The 22,505-nt window shown below is 47.8% G+C and overlaps 1 protein-coding gene across 3 annotated transcripts in view; it reads left to right on the top strand.

Moving 5' to 3' along the window:
• Positions 1 to 22,505, top strand: part of LOC119379424 (transcription elongation regulator 1) — a 417,021-nt gene that overhangs the window by 95,166 nt on the left and 299,350 nt on the right. For all 3 annotated transcript variants that reach the window (XM_037648731.2, XM_049411976.1, XM_037648732.2), the window contains exon 5: positions 1,694 to 1,852. In XM_037648731.2, the coding sequence (XP_037504659.1) occupies positions 1,694 to 1,852 (159 nt within the window). The remainder of the gene's footprint in view (positions 1 to 1,693; positions 1,853 to 22,505) is intronic.

A 22,505-nucleotide genomic window follows, 5' to 3' on the forward strand; every position in this document is an offset into this window, starting at 1 on the left:
GAAGGACAAAACCGAAACCAGCCGGACCGCGTGTGCGTGTTCTGATGCGCAACTGAAAGCCGCCGCGCCGCTTTGGAAAGCAAAAAAAAAAAAAAAAGATCTAGAAATATCGGCGCATTAAAAAAATTCCACGTATTCCCGAAGCGTGGCAGCACATTCCAAAAAATCTTCTCGTTTTGACCACAGTGCAAAAAGTTTTTCCGAGCAGTAGGAAGTCGGGGAGACGTGGGTCTTGAAAAAAATTTTTTTATTAGTGGGGTTAACTGAATGAAATTTAATACACTTATGCAGTTTTTTCTGCAGATTCCAAATATTCGTGTAGATTTTTATTATCTGCATTAGAAGAAAAGATATGCAATTTCTGATTGCATATTTCTTACAGTACTTTTTTGCACCTTTGCTTTGTCAAACAGAAAAACAAAATATATGGCAAGACTGCCAGAGAGCTCGTCTAGCCGGTGATGCTAATTTGATTGTTTTCATCAAACTTCGATTGCAAAATAAACGGGTGCAAATATGAGTGAAAAGTTTTTGCTTCATACACTTTATGATTATCGAGAATTATCCTTTGGTAAACAACATTATAAGAAAATAAATAGCATCATTGGCTAGACCAGCTTTCTGGCATTCTTGCCGCATACTTTGCTTTTGTGTTTGACGAAAAGAAGTTGCCAAAAATCCCCGTAAAAATTGTGCTAGGAAACGTTGTAGAACCAGCATATCTTTTGTTCTAATGCAGCTATTAAAAATCTACTCAGAGATTTGTGTATTAAATTTCATTCCGTTCACCCAACTATTAAAAGCGCACTTTTCAAGACCCACGTCTCCCCATCAGAACCGTTCTATGAATGAATGAACGTTATTTATCCCTGTTTATAAAACTAGGGGCAGTTGGACAGGGGGTGGGGGGAGGAACTATTTGAGTAGGCCTCCTCGCAAACCTGGCTGCGCGTAGGCCTCCTTGAGTAGGCCTCCTCGCAAAGGCTGCACACAAACCTGACAGCAGGAGTACTTTGAATGAAGGCAGAGCAAGAAGCGCCCTCTTTGCTCTGTTTATGTTGGTCGGGATAGGGGAGGGACCCTCGGCCCCTTTGAAAAGCTGTTGAGATTCCTGAAGGCGAGATAACTTTAGAACAGCTGACCTTTGTTATTATATTTTTTTATCGCAGTGGGGTTAGGGCTATTTTTGGGAGACTTATGGCCGTGCTTGTACAATTCGGAGGGTTGGCGAGACTGCAGGAGCCTTGTGGGGAAATCTGGAGAGTTGACAGTTATGAGAGTGGTAAAGCGATCGGTAATGCATGCCAGCCACGGCGGTGTGCAGTTTGAATTATATGTGGGGGACCCCATTTGTGTGCAAATGAATGAGCTTTTTAAAACAATACCTTGGTTTGGGCGAGTTGGTCCATCATTCGTGTCGAGCTTTTTAATGCACAGCATTCCATGGAGCTTGGCTGGACGATGCCACAGCTTGACTTTAAAAAAATGAATAAGATGTGAAATAATGAGTTTTTGCTTTATTAAGCTTTTTGCAACATGTCCTACAGCTTTGTGCAAAATTTTATTATGAACGAGCCATTTGTATGGCTGGAAGAGTAATTTATGCAGCATTTGTTATATAGCAGCTGTCCAACTTGATTTTGACTTGCATGACCCAACATTGCTTGCACATAATTTGCTGATTTTCTTTTAGTGTCCACTCTGCCAATGGGAGCTGCAGCGGTTACATCAACCATCAGCACCATGACACCAACGCAGTTGGTGACAAGTGGCAGTGCAGCAACTGGTTCACAGTCGAGTATTGTTGCAGAAAATCGAACCGAAAAAGCACCCACCAGCACCACACAAGGTGGTAAGTTTCACAACTTGAAAGCTTGGGTGATGATAGATGAAAGCAGTCATTATATAGATCAGGGGTCACAAACTCGCTTCAGCTGGCGGGCCGCAGCCACGGTGAAGGTGGGAGGGGAGGGGCGTAGTTTGTACGAAATGTCAGCTAACGTTGCCATTTGAAAGAAGACCTTTCCCGTGCCTCATATGGGCCACTCCTGAAGGAGATTTGGCGCCAGGATTCCAACGACATACTGATCTCCAGTATGACTAAAATCGGGGCGTTGATTCTGAAATATAGAGTCGGCGTTCCACAGTTACCTTTTACCTTTTAACACATGTTGACCACTGGGGGTGCCTCACGGTGAGTCGATTCATGCCTGTGTAGCTCATGAACATACTTATTCAGAACATAAAAAAAGTATGGGACGAAGACAGTCATGTGCTGGCCGGGGCAGGCCGCTCGCAAGAGGTCCGCGGGCCGCTTCTTTGAGGCTCCTGATATAAATGCACAGTCAAGTCTAATTATGCAACATCAAAGCATTTGAAAGTGCTATCTCATAAAGGAAAGTCGCTTGCCTAGGATTGCTGCAAAATTCCTTTGGCAAAATTCTCGTTGGTTCGTGACTAGCAGAGCGGTGCGCCTGTATCATACCACCTGTGTCTTCATCCAAGACACTCATTCTGCTACCACACGCACATCCTGATTAATTTTTCGCCATTGAAACGCTCAGCAACAGATTGTCCATCAACCACTATTCAGCCACCGGGTTTGATAAATGTATGGGGTACATTAGAATTGCTCTTCATACTCAAAAACTTCCGGCATGTTTCTGATGCGCTTGATGCTCTAAGAGAAAATGAAACTACAGTAAATGAACTCGAAGGGACTGCGAAAATTTGTTCGGCTTATCAGGAATTTGGCTTATCCCCTTCAGACACGCATTATGATGCACTCTCTGCAAATGCGTCAAATTCGCATGGTATGATTCGAAGGTACTCATTATTACATTCCAAGGAAGAAAACGAAGGAATATGTTGTTTTGTGTGAGTTTCAGTAACAAATGTTAATTAGCATGTAACTAAATATCTAATTATTCTGCCATCAGTCAGATTCAATACTTGCGCAAAAAGAATCAACTATTAGACCCGAAAAGCATGCACATCTTCTTTCTTGGTTGTATTCGTTTCGAGCAGAGAAAAAAAATACTGTTGACGTTGGTCCTGGAACACGGCACGTCGAACGATCGTCTAACACGGTAGTGTCTCCAGCAAAGTGATCCTCTGCAGCAATACGCAGGACAATGAAGTTAAATGACCGCTAGTAGTCCAATCAGGAAACGTGCACGAATGTGCACACTGAATTTCAGGCCATTTAAAGAAACACGCGGCGTGGGACGCGCCTCCGAAGTTCGCGTCCCCAAACGAGGACGCCGTGTCGCAAAGGGTTATCAGAAGTGCCCCCCAAAAATGACATGTTATCATGCTAAGTACTGTCTGCTGCAAAAGTTTGGGGGGGTTTGTGGCAACGCACCGTTGCCGGAACTACCGTAAAAACCGGAATATAGGTCGAATTTTCTTTCAAAAAACAGCCCTAAAAAGTCGACCCCCGTCTTACACTCAAACCTCATTATAACAAAGTCACATCTGCCACGAAAATAACTTCGCTATATCCGAAAATTCGTTATAAACGTTTATTTGTATCACTGTAGCTATGACAAGACTATTCTTCATTTACTTCGTTATAACCGATAATTCGTTATATCCATGTTCGTTATATCGAGGTTTGAGTGTATATACCGGTCATTGGCAGAAAGACTGAAGTCTGGCCACAATGGGCAACTGAGGTCAAACGCCTCCATCGCCATCGCAATCATCGGCAGCGCTTTGTTTACCACTAGCCGTGTGCCGTGGGCGATTTAATTTTGCGTTTTTGTTGTTGTCTTGTGAATCTATTTGGGCTCCGAGGTGCTTTCTTTCTTGTTCTCGACCGGTGGCCGAGGATAGTTCACCGTAGCATTCAAGAACACAGTGATCGAGTTCGGGAAGGCACGAAGAAATCTGGTCTGAAGTGTGTGAAAGGTGTGCTGGGATACTAGTGCACTTGAGCGCTAGTGGGAGTGGTGAGTCACAAACAATAGTTGTTTATCTTTGCACAGGTGTTCTCGCTCTTCCAATCTCGCCGGATACTGTTTCTTTGTTGCTTCCTGCGATGCCGGCAGCTCTGGTTACAGCGGCACAGGCAGTACGTATGGCTATGATCAGCGGGCAGATCGAGTTCACCACAGAAGCATTCATGCTGAAGGATCACACGACGACACGCAGCGATCAGATCACTGTTTTGGTACCAGACTGCAGTGTATCTAGAGGTGGAAACGAAGGCTGCACAGTTCAGCCGGGACGCGTTCTTGTCGTGATTGCTACCGGTGACCTCAAAGTGCCTCCAAATTAATGCTGTCAAGGCGGTTGTGACGTTTTACGAAGATAATGCTTGAGCCCATCTTCTGGCTTTCTGCCACGTGGAACTTACATGTAAATAAATGGCATTTTCACTGTGCACAATTTGAAATTGCGTTTGTTACACGGTAAAGGCACGCGCCTTCTGATACTTTGGTTATTCCATGTACTTTCTTTTTTTTTTCGATTTTCAGTGGTTAGAAGTGAGGGGTTCGACCTATATTCCGGTCTAACCTATGTTTCGGTTTTTAAGGCAATCGCAGAGGCTGTGGCCGATAGCCTCAACACCACGCCGTGTGTTGGTAGGTGGCACAGCAATGCAGTTTTCCGTTGCTACGCCACGTGCTGCAGATCCTGCAATCTTTTGCGGCCGACAGTACATCGAAATATGTTCTTCGAAAACACTGACTTAGAATAGGGGAAAAATGACAAGAAAAAGCACTGTCTTCAAATAGTACCGTATTTACTCGAATCTAACGTGCACCCAACTTTTTCGTGTTCAAATGCGCCTGAATGTATTGTTACAAGATTTCAAGAATAAAACTATGATATCCTATATGTTGATGATTAGAAAAAAAAAAGGAAGAGGAGAGATGAGTACAATTAGCCTTCAATAAATCTGAAATTTACAGTTGTGAGAATGCTACTACTATTGCTCTGATCTGCTACATTTCATTAAAGCTGCTACATCCATGCTACGAATGGTAGAACTACTCTGACACTGCTCGAAAATGTGGCTTTCAAGATTATGTGGGATGGCAAAAACCATCCCGTGCTGCCCTGGAAGCTACATCCAAGAGAACTTGTGGTCAGTGCCAGGTGTCACTACCCAATGTGAAGAGTGCTGCTGTAATTTACAGTGGACTCTCGATAATATAACTCGAAGGGACCTCGGGATTTTGTTTGAATTTTCAGAAGGTTTTCATAAATGTGACTCAGGGCAACATACCAACTACAGTGATTCCACTTTTGCGCCAACTGCGCCAAATTTGATTTACTGTGCCATCCTGATAATATCGATGGAAATTGTGCCAAACTGCGCCAGACTTAAGAATGCGCAGAGGGGGCAGGGGGTGCCCCCCTCCCCCAGTCACCTAAGAAGAGGGGGGTGCAGAGTCTGCCCCATACATTGGCTTAATAGGGAGAGGGGTTGCCGCGATTAACCTTTGCTCCCCCGTAAAGGAACTCTGCGCATGCCTATGGCCAGTGATTCCACTCCTGCGCCAAATTGTATTTACTGCGCCATCCTGATAATATCGACGAAAATTGCGCCAAACTGCGCCAAAGTCTTGGATTTGGGGGCGTCTATCACCGGCATTCGCACGGCCGGCGCGTCAGAACATGTGCAGCTTGATCTTGGGGCTGCCAAAGTCGCAACCATGGACCAAGAATTATTCCGCTGAATAAATAGCGCTCACGCGTGCGTCTCGAGTAAGCCACGATGCCATGCATGGTGCCGACGTAGCTTCTGTTCTGCAAGTCGGCTCGACAGCAAAACGCGCTCTCCGCAGAGGCTCGTGACGTATAGGCCTATCGGTAGCGAGGAAGTGCGACGGCGATTCATCGGCGGACGTCGTCTGTTCTAGAAACGCTGCTGATAGCTCGTTTCAAGCGTCGCACGGCACGTAAGGAAAGCAATGTTCAGTAATAACTACATGTGTGCTGCTAAAATGTCTGTCATCTTCTGTTTCTGGACATCGCGGAATGAAATCTGGGATCGCTAGCAGTAGATAGATGGAACAATATCGAATTTTCCTTGCTTCGTATCTATGGAAGAGCACGCGAACGGTGGAAACGCGTTCACACTTTTCCTCAGATGTACTTTATCCATAGATCTTCATTCGGAAGAGCTTTTTCGTAATTTCTTATACCAGCACGTCAGAGTTTGTAATCACTCTGCGGTAAATACCCCCTAAAAGGCCCTGCCCTTTCGAGCTCACGTGCTAGGGTTCCAATTCGAATTTTTTGCTTGCATTTTAAAAATGACATCTCATGAATAAAAGCATATCTCTTGGTCGGAGCAGCCGCAAATGCGCAGCTGTCAGTAGCGGGCCCGTCGCTGATGGCCCACAGTGAAGCGGCTACCCCATGTTACACGTCCGCCCCTCGCTTTCGGGGGTCAATAGCTGACGGTTAAAAGAACTCAGTTTCGCTTAAGGGCGAAGCAATGAATGCGATACCAACAAATTGTGTTGTTAAACGAAGTAAGGCTAGCAGCTAACTTTTTTGGATCCGATCTCGCATAACTCAACAAAACACTGGTTTAAAGGGACACTAAAGAGAAACAATGAATTGGTTTATATTGATAAAGTGTGCTCAGAGAACTCTTGTGTAGTTTATTTCAACACCATAGGTTTATTATTAGAGGAGAAAACCAGTTCAAAGTTTCGTTTTTAAATTTCGCGCTGAACTTTAATTCGTTACGTAAAAGGTTTCAAAGAGCATTTAACGTATTTTGGCGCTACTGGCTCGATGAAATTTCCACAAACTCGTTATGTCAAGTCTCTGGCCCCCTAAGAGAACAATGTACTTCGATTTAAACGATTAGGAATTACGTAGGCCCAAGCAGGCACCGTCAAAAATATGTGATGTCACGGAAAATGGTGCGGGAATTCCAAGGTGGCGTCGCCACCTGTATTTTCTTTTTGCGCGTTTTCTCGATTATTAAGCGTCTTCTCGCAGCAAGCGTGGTGTTTTTGGTATCGTGGAAAACTACTAATGCGAGAAAAATCGTTTTGCTCTTTAGTGTCCCTTTAAGGGACTATGGCCGCTCCAGCAACTGAAGCGTTTTCTTGCTCTGAGTTCTCTAAACACGAAGTAAGCGTTGAGAGCGCAGCAAGTTTACGAGCCGCCTCCTGATGCCTCGATATAGCGCGCGCGCAAGCGACTGCGCCCTTCGAACGATGCGGTCCCCTCCCCCTCCCTTCCCCCTTCCGCTCCCCTGGCGTCCTTTCATGCACCTTACGAAAGACGGGCAGGGCGTTTCCTCTCTGTTTGATGAGCAATCGACGGCAGGCCCGCACGCGGGAAGATGTTATCTCATGCGCTGTCCGTGCGACGGAGACAAATGGCCGGCTAGTTTAATCTCCGCTTCAGCCGCGTTCGTCGCCAGCGCTCGCGAGGTTTTACCCGCGGCTAGAATGCACGTGGTGATGTTATTAATTTGGTCTTTATACAGAAATTTACGGCAATGGCGACGGCAAAAATCCGAGGAGAGTGTCCGTATAATTGTTATCACAACAAACATTTTAAAAAAGTTGAGGAGCCATTTCACTCTGTGAAGTGGATGATAAGCGAAGCTGTTTCGCGCATGGCAAAGAGGTGACATGGTGGAGGACAGTTTGGTATGTAAGGCCAGGTTGTTAACGTTCAATACGCAATATTAATGCGAAAGCCTCAGATGCTTTATCAAACACGAAAATTGACCGTCGGCGGCGTCAGTCGATTGATGCAAAAAATAATCATCATGTGATGGCGTCATGATCACGTCATAGATCGTCAAAACTTGTGACGTCATCACGGCGTCATATATCGTGATGTCACGTGATGACGCCATCGCATGACATCGTTGCTTTACACTGCTTCCATAATCGGTCCGCCGATCATGGAGCTAGCGCAAAACCAGGTGAGGTGCAAAATAAAGCTTGCAGAGAGGGAGGAGAGCCAGGTTCAGTTTCTTCCCGTCGATCGGGAAGAAACTGAACCTGGCTTTCGCCTAGGAGTTTTCTTAGGGGAATTCATTAGGGACAATGTGGCTCTTTGGCATTGAGGCACTGCTGTACATCACGGCGTTTGTCTACAATGTCTGCTGATAACCACATAGATTTATTCAGAGTGTTATTTCATAAAGCGCAATTTTATTGATCTGGTATTCTGTTTATTTGCTAGTGTCGAAAATAATCGCCGAAGAGGTTAATTCAGAACACTCAACTGCATGAGCCCTTATTTTTTCATTAGCGAGTGAAGTATGTAGTTCTCCAGAGATGATTTTTTCCATGAGATTTGCAATGAATCGAAATATTTCTAGCCTTCATAAGAGCGCCATAGTAATATTCCGGTGCTTGAATGTTATTGCAATATGCTTCTGTAGTGCACTCCAGGATATAAAATTCGCTGCTCCAGAGTGCTCCCAGATGCAAAATTATCTGCTCCAAAGTGCTCCAAGATGAAAATTTTGCTGCTACAAAGTGCTCCAAAACGGAAATTTTGCTGCTCCAAAAATTGCTCCAAATCAGAAGTCCTCGGTAGCATCACTGCTATGGCGCCAGAGTCTCGGGTTTGTGGGCGTCTGTCACCGGAAATCTCACTGCCGGCGTGTCAAAACGTGCAGCGTGATCTTGAAGGAGCCGCCAAAGTCACAACCACGGACAAAGAATTATTCCGCTGAATAAACAGTGCTCGCGCTTGCATCTTGAGTATGCCACGATGCCATGCACGGTTCCGATGCAGCTTCTGTTGTGCAAGCTTCTGTTGTGTAGGGTCAATAGCTGACGGTTAAAAAAAAGCAAGTTTCGCCTAAGGGCAAAGCAATGAATGTGATACCAACAAATTGCATTTTTATTCGAAGTAAGGCTAGCGGCTAACTCTTTTGGATCCGATCTCGCATAAGTCAAGAAAACGCTGGTTTAAAGGAATAGGGCCGCTCGAGGGACCGAAGCGGTTTTTGTGCTGTCAGTTCTCTAAACGCGAAGTAAGCGTTGAGAGCGCAGCAAGTTTATTACGAGCCATCTCCTGATGCCTCGAGACAGCGGGCCGACTGCATCCTTCGATCAATGCATGCAACTCCCCCCGCTCTCCCTTCCCCTGTTGTCCATTCATGCTCCTTACAAAAGACTGGCGGGGCGTTTCCTCTCTGCTTGATAAGCAATTAACAGCAGGCCTTGCGCGTGGGGCGATGTTATCACATGCGCTCTCTGTGCAATGCAGATGGCCGGCTCGTTTCATATCTGCTTCAGCTGCGTTCGTCGCCAGCGCTCGCGAGATTTTACTCGCTGGTAGAGCGTACAATGCGCGGGGTGATGTTTTCAATCTGGACTTTGTACGGAAAGTGACGGTGACGGCAAAAACCCATTGGGAGTGTCCATATAATTGCTATCGCCATAAAAAGAAAAAAAAAATGAGCCATTCTACTCTGTAAGGGGGATGATTAACGAAGCTGTTTAGCGTGCAGCACAGAGGTAACATGGTGGAGGCCAGTTTAGTATGTAAAGCTAGGTTGTTGACAGCTAGGCTGTTAACGTACAATAGTCATTATTTTTTGCACTGCTCCTTAAAGGGCACCAGGGGGTTTTCGGTGTACTAGCGGAATTTCCTAGCCATATAGACCTTTTCACAGACGGTTGCCTGGGCGCCGCCATAAACCTCTCTGGACTGCGCTAAATAGGCATGACCCCCGAAAAATGCACTGCCAAGGCTATGACGCCAGCTTTTGTACTCCCGCGTGCAGCCCGGCATGGGGGTTTTTGTCTCCTGTGAAAAGGTCTATACAGCTTCGCTGTAAAAGGAAAACAAAGTTGTGTAATACGCCTCCCCCGTTGAACGCACTCTCGGACACTTTCCGGAAGCTCGACTTGAAGCAGATCTCCATCTTCCAGGAAACCTGGCGCATACGCAAATGATAGCGTGGAATAGAGCACTGCACGGGCCGAACCCAGCCCGAGCCCGGCCCGGACCCGTAGTTCCAAGCCCGGGCCCGGCCCGGCCCGGGCATACTTGACCGTACCCAGCCCGAACCCGGCCCGGGCCCGTCGTTCCACGCCCGGGCCCGGCCTGGGCCCGGCGTTCATTACTAAACTAATCCAGGGCGCGCTTGTTCATGACCAGGTCCGACCCGGGCCCGCTAGAGGACATTAGTTGTTGATGATTATTATTAATGATGCCATGCGCTTTAGCGGGCGATCAGACGGAAAAATCGGTGTGTACATGCATCGAAATGTTGCTTTGCCCGCGGTGGTAGCTCAGCGCTTAAAGGGACACTAAAGGCAAATAACAATTTATGTCAGAGTGAAAGCCCAATGTATGACAACTTCTAAAACGGCAATATTATCAACAGCAGTGCCCTACTTACCGAGAAATTAAGCTAAATGTATCACATGATGAGCGCCACGAGTGGGACATTTTCGAAGTGATCCCGATGACGTAGGGAAGTCGGCCTACAATAAAAAACTAGTAATCAAACTAGTAGCAGTAAAAAAAGAACATTCCCAGCATCAAAAGACGTAATAAAATGCTGTTTGTTCGTTTCCGCTTGATTCATGGAAAACAAAACCTCCGTGGCGTTGCCATGGGGAACGGCGCGCGTGGTTCAAAGGTTCCGTTTTCGCCGAACTGTGCCTCGCCCGTCTCAGTGGTAGTTTCGGGATCGCGTACTGCCGTGCGTGTTTTGCGCGCTCGTGAAAGTCGCTCTGACAGAAAGTTCGACAAAATGCCGCATGCGTGTGATATTGCCGGATGCCCGAATGGTGCACAACGCCAGTGCTGCAGCAAGGAAACCGGTGTGTCTTTTCACTGGGTGCCGCGGAATGAAACCTTACGCTCGAAGTGGCTTAGTGTCATGCCATTGCGCCAGTGTGCTAAACAGTCAAAACCTCTGCGTGTGTGCTCTCTGCACTTTCGTACTGAGGATTACGAGACCAACCGCAACTTGGTGACGGCTTTGAATGTGCCCATCCGAGGAAGTCGTTGCCGCAGCGCCGTTGTTGCTACTGTGGGTCCCGCTACTTCCGCTCGGCTGCTACTAGTGTCTGCGGCCGCGCAGTAAAAGCGGGCAACGTTGGGCACGGCAGCAGTGACGTATGAGAGTCGTATTTTCAGGCGGGAGATTTGAAGCGCGCTAACGCGATGCGGACCACTAAAAACGTGATTTTATTTCAAAATAAGCACTTCCTTGGCACAAAAGCAGCGCTACAAGGTTTCTGGACCGCTATTTCAACAATCAACGTCGACTTAATATTTGCCTTTAGTGTCCCTTTAAGCTGTTTCGCTGTTAAGTCCTAGGACACGGGTGCGATTCCCGCGGCCACGGCGGCCGCAATTTGATGGGGGCGAAATGCAAGAACACCCGTGTATATACTTACCTTTAGGTGCACGTTAGAGAACTCAAGGTGGTCGAAATTAATCCGGTGCTACTACGGCGTGCCTCGTAATCATATCGTGGTTTTGGCACGTAATACCAAGGAATATAAATGAAATGTACCGTATGTGTCAACCTCGAATAAAAGACCAAAATCTTTATTCCTCCCATGGGAACAACCGTGATCCGGCATATATATATATATATATATATATATATTTATATATAGGTTTCGAAAGAATGTTCCTGGCTATTGGTTTAATTATATGAAAGGAAACTAGTCACAGTGAAAAACATAACAACATTTATTCTGAGCTTTCGGCCGGGGACCGGCCTTTATCAAAGAATGCATTCGTACATGGCGTACGGGTTTGCACCTTCCTCTATCTAAACATGTTAATAACCTTGGCCACCCCTTCCATACATTTTCCGCGGCGGTACTCCAATCCAATTTCAAAACCCATTATGACCGGGAGGCTCGTGAATCATACCTGATCCACAAATTTAACAGTGTCTCTGGTGGCATAAATGAAAGCATAGGCTGACTATCATGCTTGACCTGCAACGAACCCGAAAAATTTGATTCTGCCGGCAACTAGGTGACCGATTCCCAAGAAACTTTTGTACTCGGGATGCAGAATTTGAAGCATCCGTTTACCCTGGTGTGCATGCATGTACACATGTGATTACACACGTCGCGCATTGTGCTATTCGAGCCTGGACCCATTTCTTGATAAATACATATGTCATTAAGTTTGGTACTGTGATTACGGGTATTACGTGCGTGCTCGTTCCCCCCTTCCTGCAAGTACGAATGCGGTACCCCCCCCCCCCTTTTTTTTTCGCTTGAATATCGGTTGTTGGTTCATATGAGTACGTATGTGCATGTGTATGTATATCCGTATGTATCTATATGTGTGTGTGCATGTACGGATATGTACATGTATATGTATATGTTTATCATGTCTCTTGATTGAAAGAAATATGTCATGTGCCCACACATTGCGCCTAACAGCAGCTGTCCTCAATCTTGTTCACCGGCGAGTCGTATCCTTCTTTTTGAGGGAGGGCTATGGTCATTACCGCGAGCAACTGCAAGATGCCCGCGGAGACCGGTCGACTTCAAAAGCCGTACCGAACCCCCTTCTCTAAAAGGCGCATGGATGGGCAAACACTTAACTGCTTTTGACGCGCTTTTTGAAGGTAGCAAGGAAACGCGTGCGGCACGTTTACATCCGGCGTCCGTGAGCGTATTCTCCTTTAGTCCCGTAGTTGATGGGTCTTCCCATTTAGCGTGGTAAGTGCGTTCGCATCTTTGTCATTTTTTTCTTTTTTTTCCCCTCCGCCTCTCGTTCCGAACCACACACGTAGGTTCGTTTCGCTGTTTGTTATTTATTTTGTGTATGTTCTGACCCCGCCTATACTCTACTCTTCACAGAGTGCAATGCTGTCTGTGTCATCTTGTATGCGTGTCGCTCTCTCCCTGGGATTTGTTTGCTGTTGTTGTTGTTCTGGCCCCTCCCATGTCATAGTCCAACGAATCATGATGGTGCGTCTACATCTATGTATTGACAAAATCTGTACTTAAACCCGTACGCCATGTACGAATGCATTCTTTGATAAAGGCCGGTCCCCGGCCGAAAGCTCAGAATAAATGTTATGTTTTTCACTGTGACTAGTTTTTCTTTCATATATATATATATATATATATATATATATATATATATATATATATATATAGAGAGAGAGAGAGAGAGAGAGAGAGATACGTGATCTGGCGTGTTTATAATGAAACCCACCACGATGTACTTGTTACTTTGACAAAGTCTGGTCCCGCAGACGAAACGTTAGTGAAAATATACAGTGCCAATCTATATCTATACTGGTGAAAAAAAACAGCACTTCAACTGTTTTTCTATTTTTATTGCTAAGCTTTACTAAGAGCCAGCTCTTTGCACGTGTCACTTCAGCTTGGCACAGTATACCTTAGACCATGCAGTGCATAACGTTCGCGTGTGCTCGAAAGCCCGACTTACGCCTTTTAATGAGCGGGTCCGAGTCCGGCCCGGCCCGCAGCCTCAAGCCCGGGCCCGGCCCGGGCCCGCACTTTCAAGCCCGAGCCCAGCCCGGGCCCGCCGGAAAACGCTTCAGACGGCCCGGCACGCGGGCTGGGCCGGGCCCGGGCTTTCGGGCCGGCCCGGGCCCGTGCAGTGCTCTAGCGTGGAAGCACTGCGAGAAGGCTCTTGCTTCAGCACAGTGCGGCTCCTGAGAGAGGGAAGGAAGTGTCGGAGGAGGTTGGCTTTCTGACGCTAGCTAAGTGACGTCGTGTTGTGCCCAGTAATACAATCAATCGAGAATAGAAAGAACCTAGCTTTCGCCTTGGAGTCTTCTTACGGGAATGCATTAGGCGCAGTGGGCTTCTTTAGCTTTGAGGCACTGCTGTATGTCGCGGCGTTTGTCTACCACGCCTGCTGATACCACATAGATGCATTTAGACTGCTATTTCATAAAATACAATTTTATTGATCCAGTATTCAATTTATTTGCTAGTGTCGAAAATAATCGCTGAAGAGGTTATTCTAGAACACTTAACTGCATGACGCCCTTATTTGTGCGTTATCGTGTGACGTAAGGAGTGCTTCTGAGATGACTTCCTCCATGAGATTTGCAGTGAATCGAAATATTTCTTGCTCTTCATAAGAGCCCCATAATAATATCTCCGGTGCTTGAATGTAAATGGAAATTTCTTCTGCAGTGTACTCCAGGATGTGTAATTAGCTGCTCCAGAGTGCTTCCAGATGTAAAATTACCTGCTCCAAAGTGCTCCAAGATGGAAATTTTTGGTGCTCTAAAGTGCTCCAAAAGGAAAATTTTGCTATTCCAAAAAGTGCTCCAAATCAGAGGTCCTCGATAGCATCACTGCAACTAGCATTGTGATGTTTTTCAGCGTGGCAGCAACATCATAGATAGCTCTGCATGATTGCCGGTAAAGTTTTTAGACGTCAGCGATCATACTGGTGCTCATTATTATACAACTCGTGCATGCGTGTGTAATTAAGGGAAGATACAACCTTTGTCCCTAAAGTTTCGAGACCGATTTATTCTCTTCTCTAGAAATGATTCCCCAAAAGAAATCTTGGAGCGTATGTGTAGCGCCATCTTTTCGGGCTAACCTGAGCTATTTATGTTAATTGCTGTGGCAGCCGCTAGATGGCACTACATGCAGAAATATACGTTTTCATTAGTCATCTGCGCATTCTACTGTGAGTAAGTGTGGAGAGATAGACGTCCACCTCGAACAGCGTGTAAACATAAAATTCTGTGTGAAGCTTGGCAAGGCAGCCGCACAGACGTATGAGCTCCTTCGTGACGCCAACGGCACCGAGACATTATCGCGGGTGCAAGTTTTCGAGTGGCACAAGAGGTTCGTTTCGGGGAGAACATCGCTAGAAGACGACACAAGGCAGAGTCGCCCTGCAACCTCACAGAATGAAAACAACGTTGCTCGGATCAAGGAGATCGTACAGCAAGACCGCATCATTACAGTCCACATGCTATCGGATGCTCTCAACATTCGTAAGACAACATGCCACCGAATTTTGCGTGAGAACTTGGGGAAACGAAAGCTGAATGCCAGACTTGCGCCGCACTCCCTCACACAGGACCAGAAGGACACGCGGACATCAATGAGCGCTGATTTGCTCTCCGAGGCAGAGAAAGATGCTGCATTCGTCGACAGCATCATCGTGTCAAAGGAATTTTGCCAAATTCCTCGTTTATGCTCTAGATTTCCCAGTGAAACAGCAACTGAATTTCCACATGCTTTCAATTTCCCAGGCACTATGTTGAAAGCAATGGCGACCGCGAACCACCAATCGAGCATTGCACGTGGACGCCCTCGTTGACGCGAGTCGTTGCTTTCAGAATCAGAAAGTTGTTTCCATTCGTCCAGCTGTTTCACCATGTAACCGCTGCAAAGCCTTTCGTTGACTCGGCACCAAACCGTGCATCCGTGGCCGCTACTGAGGAGGCGGTTACGCTATTAGCGCTCGTTAGGCCTAGCCTGCGGATTTGCAACTTGGCGTGCCGCCCCGGCGAGCTTGCCCTAGATAGACAACACGAGATCAGGTGCAGAAGAAAACGCACTCACAAGCTCAACCAAAGGCAGCATGTGTGAAAACAAGCTTAGCTTCGCGGTCGGGAGAACAGCCGCGACAACTATCCTGCATAAACCTACCAAGCATGCAAGTCCGCCTGCTCGTGGCAAAGGCAAAAGCCCGCATTGCAAAGCCTTTACATTTGCGGGACACTGCCTTCACTGATGGTGGAATTAAGCTCGCACGCGCGATATCTGCACTCTACGGCGACGTAACTACAGTAGAAGCTCGTTATAACGAAGCGGGATATAACGAACTAATGGATATAACGAAGCAATCGTAATTCCCCTTGAAATTCCCATAGATGCCCATGTATTTAAGGGGAGACACGGGTCTTCTAGAACAAAAAATCGCCAAAAAATCGACTTTTTGAAATATTTTTTTTCGCAATCTAGACGTCCTAAAGAATCTATTGCTGCGATATTAACGCGTTCCGCCGAGTATTTATTTTGTTATTGCGCTCTAAAGAGAGCTTCATGATCGCTTTCGCTCGAAAACGCCCCCCCGAAAACAGGCAAATTCGATGCCGTCGTCTGCGGTAACCGTTGGCCGCAGCGCGGCCATTTTGGAATCATTCGAGAGCTGAATTCTTCTACAATCCGTTTCTAGCGAGAAAACACCTCTAGGTCTGGCGACTATAGAGCTGCACGCCACCGAAAAAGAGGAAATACTCGCACGGCATTGGCGCGTTTGTACCACGTGGGGTGAATCCTGCTCTCTGGTTGGACGACCGGAGTTTCGTCTGCCCGACAATGCGAGACGCCTTGTCAAAAATTGTTCGGACGCGACGATGGCTGGCGGGCGACGCAAGTTCGCGACGGCTCATGCCTACGGCAAAAAACGCAAGCGTCGGTCTCGGATACCTAAAGCAGCATCGAGTGGATCGACGGCGACGAGCTCTGCGACATGCGCCAGCGGGTGTACGACATCCACCGAAGCTGCGGCCGCGCAAGCGATGCCTGTGGCCAACGGCACGTCGAGGACAATGTGCGTCGACACGCTCCTTGTCTCAGAAGCTGAGAAAGTGGCTATTGAGCATCGCGCAGAAGAGCAACGTCAGAAGCTGTCTTCATTGTCAGCTACCCGCCGAAAGCAGTCGCCTATCGGAGATTCCCCGGAAGCGGCGGGGTGCGGCACCGAGTTTACGCTGCTAAGCCTACCGCTGCTGAACCAACTGCTTCGGTGTGCGAAGTGCGAATTCTGCTCCGGCCCTTTGAACGTTTCAAGAGGCGACCGTGAGTACGGAGTGGCAGTTAAAATTGTGGTGAACTGTGCCGTCTGTGGAGATGTCAGCACCGGATGGAGCTCGCCGAGAGCAGGGGGGAATGCGACCTGCAACCCATTCGAGGTGAATGTGCTTGCTGCTCGGGCAGTTATGAGCACGGGCAATGGGCAGACCGTGCTAAACGACATTTTCTCGGCGCTGAACGTTTCTCGTTGCGGTATGCACAACAAAACCTACCAAAACTACGTAAAAACAAAGATGAACCCTGCCGCCGTGAATGCATCCGCGGGCGTCATGAGTGAGTGCGCGACAGCTGTGAAGGCCATCTATTCCGAACTGAACTTCGGGAACCCCGGCAATATCGCAGTTTCATTTGACGGGACTTGGCTCACTCGTGGACACCTGTCACACATTTGTGTGGGAACTGTGATCGAACTCTTTTCGGGATACGTGCTGGACTTCAAAGTTCTATCGAACTTCTGTTTGGGTTGCGAAATCGGCCCCAAGGACGGCGACCCACGATACAGTGAGTGGCGAGCTCGACATAAGTGCCAAAAAAACTCTTCGAGCAAGCCTGGCCAAATGGAGGTGGAGGCTGCCAAAATTCTGTTTGGCCGGTCCCTTGAAAAACATGGACTGCGTTACACAACGATGTTGTGCGACGGAGATAGCCGCGCTTTCAACAGCCTTCAGGAGGAGAAAGTGTATGGCTTTGTGCCCATCGAAAAGGAGGATTGTGTTAATCACATTCATAAACGAATGGGTGCTGCACTGAGAAACCTCTTGCAGAAGAGCAAAGGGGAAGGTCGGCCAAGCCTCGGTGGCAAAGGCAAGCTCACTGCTGAGCTTGTTACAAAGCTTACGAATTATTACGGCTGGGCACTCAAGGCACACCAGGGAAACATTGATGAGATGGAGAATGCTGTCCTTGCCACGTACTATCATGTGACTTCCACAGATACGAAGCCACAACATTCACGGTGCCCAAAGGGCGAAGAATCATGGTGTGCACACAACAAGGCAGTGGCAAGGCAGCAGGCTCCTCCCAAGCACCGGTACAACCTCCCTGAATACATTGCTGAAGCCCTCCTCCCGGTGTACACTCGCCTCTCAGATCGGAAGCTGTTGGAGCGCTGTCAACGAGGCAAAACTCAGAATTCAAATGAGAGCCTCCATTCAGTAATCTGGTCGCTTGTGCCAAAAACCAAACACGCCTCGCTCTTCACAGTCGAAACTGCTGTTGCGGAAGCAGTCGCCCGGTTCAATGCCGGAAAGAAACGTGCCTCTGAGGCCATTTTGAAGGAGCTGCATTTGAGTCAAGGCAGCACAGATGTTGAAAGGTGTCTAGAAAAGGACCAGCGGCGGCTAGCGGCATGTGACAAGAAGCATACCCGAGCAGAAAACATCAGGAATGCCATGAAGAGGAGGCGTGTGAAAGAAAATGATAGTGATTATGTGCCTGGTGGCTTCTAGAGCGAAAAGGACTTCCATCTGTTGCTTTTTAGTAGCAAGAAGAAACCTGTACCAAGTCTTCAAACTTCTTTTTGAGTTTTCTCAAAATCCGTTTTTCGCCTATGTGCTATACTGTTGCCCACAGTATCTTTTGATCTTGTGATCAGATTTGAATGATTCTTGTTGCAATTGAAAGCTTATGAGTTCCTATACACAATAACACTACTAAATTATGGACTTGGTCAAGAGAAAATTTTTTATATGCTGATAAAACTGATAAAAATTTTCATGTTCCCAACCATTACATTACAGATGGCAATAACTTTTATAAAAATATAGCTAAAATTACAGTAATGGTTTAGTTGTGATCCTTGATTGCTCTAGAATATGGCCATATCAAGTTTTCTAGGATATTCAATGATTAAATTGCAGAACAATTGGGCAATTTGATCATTCATTATTTATTTAATATCTCAAAAACTACTTGAGCTAAGAAAAAATGGATTGCATATCTGTTTATAGCAGGTTAAAATATACATTGCCTGAAAATTTCATTTGAATATGACAATAAACAAAACTTTTTTTAGAAGACCAGAGTCTCCCCTTAAAACCTCGTTTTAACAAAGCTAAAATTTCCTCGCAATGGATATAACGAACCTTTTTTTTCCCCACCGAGCATTTACTGATCATTTTGGTAGCCGGCAAGTCAATGTCTTATAGCACGCGACGGTTTACGTCCCATCACAGATGCGGTAATTCAAAACTCTCGTCTCGCGCTCCCGAAGAGCCGCCTGCCAACACGCGCGAGGGTGCGCGTCTGCCTGACTCCCCTTTCCACTGAAACTCGTGGACCCACCCGCGCACGTGACCCGGCGTCCCCTCTCCCGCTGAACTCGTGGACCCGCCCGCTCTCCTGTCGCACGCGGGGACGGCGACGCGGCGACCGCGCGCCTTGTTGTTGCTTGTCGTTCGCTGCGTGTGCATCAGAACAGCGTCTCTCTCGGTTCCCACCGCTAGACAGGAGATGGCCGACGGCGATTGCCACGGCAAACGAAAGCGCAAAACGATTACAATCGAGCAGAAGGCGGCTATGTTGAAAGCCGTTGAGTCCGGCGTCAAGAAGAAAAAAGTTGCCCAAGATTTCGGCGTAGCGTTGAGCATGATACCGCAAGCGTGTAAAAGCATGACGCGCGAGACGACAATCGACCTCTACATGGCGATCGAGATGCTACAGGCTGCTTGGATGTCTGTAACAGCAAGCTTGATCGCCAACTGCTTCTGGCATGCCTCATTTGGCGTCAACAGCGGCGGTGACAGCGAAGATATTAGTGCTGCCGCCAATGAGGGTGCCGCGGGTGACCAAGACCTGGCGTCGTGGGACGCTCTCCTTGACGCCGGAGTGCCCGACTGCGACACCTTCTGCATGTACCGTATTTATTCGAATATAAGGCGGTCACGATTATAAGGCGAGGGGGGAGTTGAAGGACCGAAGAAAAGGAAAAAAAAATCTGCACACTAATATAAGGCGAGAGCTCCCGCCAGAAACTTTATTTAAATTCCCACCTTTGAAGTTCGCGAAATTCAGCCGTGATGCCACATAATCACGAGCTGTCATCATCTGAGGCATCACTGCTTTCCTTGTCGCTGGCGCACTCCCAAACTTCGCTGTCGTCAGTGCCGTCCAGCGAGTTGGAGATGCAGCACTTCTTGAAAGAAGCGGCCACCATAGCGTCGGGTATAGCTGCCCAAGCATCGGCTATCCAGCGAGCCACTACCGACGGAGATGCACGCTTCAAACGGCCCGACGGTGTCAAAGCTGTTTCGTCGGAGGCCATCCATTCGTTGTACAGGCGTCTTACATGGTCCTTAAAAGGCTTGTTGAGACACACGTCCAATGGCTGCAGCTGGCTCGTCATGCCACCGGGGATGACAACCAGATCGGTGGCTTCTTCCTGTAGCTTTTTCTTGACCCCCTCGGTCAGATGTCCCCGAAAAGCGTCAAGGACGAGCATTGATTGGCGAGCCAACAGTGCCCCTGGGCGCCGGCACCACACAGTTTTAATCCAGTCGATGACGAGTGCCTCAGTCATCCAGCCTTTTTCTTGGCAGCGGATGTGCACGCCCTTAGGGAAATTTTCATTTTTTGGCATCGTTTTCCTCTTCAGCACCACGTAAGGCGGCAGCTTGTGCCCGTCGGCGGTGCACGCTAACATTACGGTGATCCGCGATTTTTCGCACCCCGCGGTACGTATGTGCACTTGGCGGTCACCTTTCGTGTGTACCGTTTGCGCTGACGGCATGTCAAAAAATATCGGGGTCTCGTCCGCGTTCCCGATCTGGCCGAGGAGGAAGTTGCGCTCTCTTCGCAGTCCGATAACGTAACGCTGAAAAGACAGCAGCTTTTCTTCGTAGTCACGGGGAAGCTTTTGCGTTATAGAAGTCCGCCTTCTAAGTGAGAAACCGGCTCTCCTCATGTATTTCTGCACCCAGCCTCGGCTGGCCTTGAACTGCGACCCGGAGATGCCGCGATCTTTTGCGAACTCTCGGGCCTTCACCTGTAGCATTTCCGTTGTCACAGTCAAGGCACGGCTCCTGGTTTGTCTGACGAATTCAGTCAGACTTGCCTCCACTTCGGGAAACACACCCTTGCGCGGTCCCCGGAAAGCTTTGCGCGTCGCAGCGCAGGCAAAGAGGGCCCCCTTCTCTTTTCTCCAACGACGCACGTTGTTTTCTGGGACGCCGTACTTCCGACCAGCAGCGCAGTTGCCCAAAGCTTCGGCATCGGTGATAACTTTTCTTTTGAAAGCCGCATCGTAATGACGACCACGACTTGCCATGACCACTAGCCACAACGGAAACATTCTCGTAGGTAATCCAGTCAAATGCCACGCCGAACGACGGTAGAGTACACTCTAACAAAGGTCACGGGAGGCTGCCGCTACACGCACACCAGCGAGGGAACGCAAAAGACAAGTGCATGCAAGCGCACATGGAAAAATGGCCGAATAGCTGCGGTTTTAAACTCGGCTTGTGGATTGAAACATACTGGATTTTCGCTGGCTATTTTTGAGTTTTTTTTATGACTTCCCGCGACGCACCGTTGCCGATCTCGGAGCCCGCGTCATTCTCGGCCGTTGCCTTTGCGAAGGCAACTGCCGTCAGATCGTTTTCTTTTTTTCCCGCGTTCTCACTGACGATGACCTATTTGGTTGCAGCACAAACATGTAATAAAGTTATAATGTTAAATATTCGGAATTATTTACATTTTCATGCAAATAAAATAATAGTGTGCTTTTCCCGACTGCGAAGCAATGATTGATGTTTACCTCGAATATAAGGCGGGGGTAGACTTTGAGGCCGCGGTTTTCGGAAAAAAACCTCGCCTTATATTCGAATAAATACGGTACGTCAGTGCCGATGCTGACGCGGTGACAACCGAAGAGCTGACAGAGGCTGAAATTGTGCGCGCGGTGACAGGAGTGGTGAATGACGACAGTGATGAATGTGTCGACGACAGCCCGGAGTTGGCGAACCCAATGTTCCGACGTCCGCGCAAGCGCTGGATGCGGCAGACCTGCTGCGCCGCTTCTTCGGTGCTCACGATGACGGCGAGGACGGACTCGACATAGCGGCAGCGGCCAAAAAAGCCATCATCCGTCTGAGGAAGACACTGCAGAAGTCTATTAAGGACTATTTCTGCTAAGTGAGCAGCCAGCTGGTGTGCAGAGTTTGGCGTGAATAAAGTAGCAGTTCTTTGGTGTTCTTTCTTTTTTTTCTTTTGCCAGTTTCTCTCCGTGCGGACGGCAGTTTTTCGTTTGCGTGGCGGGCTGCTGTGGGATTTGGTGGTGAGTACATCCTCTTTTGCGTGCTAATTGTCGGTAGAAATGGATATTGGCTATAACGAACTAATGGTTATAACGAAGTAATTACGACTCCCCCTTCAACTTTGTTATAACGAGGTTTTACTGTATTTTCCAGACAAAAAACTGAAAAGCCGAACAGCGGTACCGCGCACTTGACGTGGACTCCCATTCGGTGTAGACAGTGCGCACGGAACGCACGGCAAGCGGCCGGAGCAAAGGCTTCTTCGGTGCCTAGACAACCCTTCTTCACACCGTGTGCATGTGACACCACCAATGCCTCCTTTTTTTCTTCCTTTTTTTTTCCCTGCTCCGCTCATCGTTAGTTCGCTCCGCGTCTGCTCCGCCTTCCTTTTTAAGCTTCGTAATGCCTTCATTGCTGTCTCTCCTTGGCCTGCATATCACCGTTGAGAAGCCCAGTTGTTAACTCGCTTATCTGGGCTGTAGTATAA

Source organism: Rhipicephalus sanguineus, chromosome 1 (assembly GCF_013339695.2).
Source record: "Rhipicephalus sanguineus isolate Rsan-2018 chromosome 1, BIME_Rsan_1.4, whole genome shotgun sequence".
NCBI classification, from domain to species: domain Eukaryota; kingdom Metazoa; phylum Arthropoda; class Arachnida; order Ixodida; family Ixodidae; genus Rhipicephalus; species Rhipicephalus sanguineus.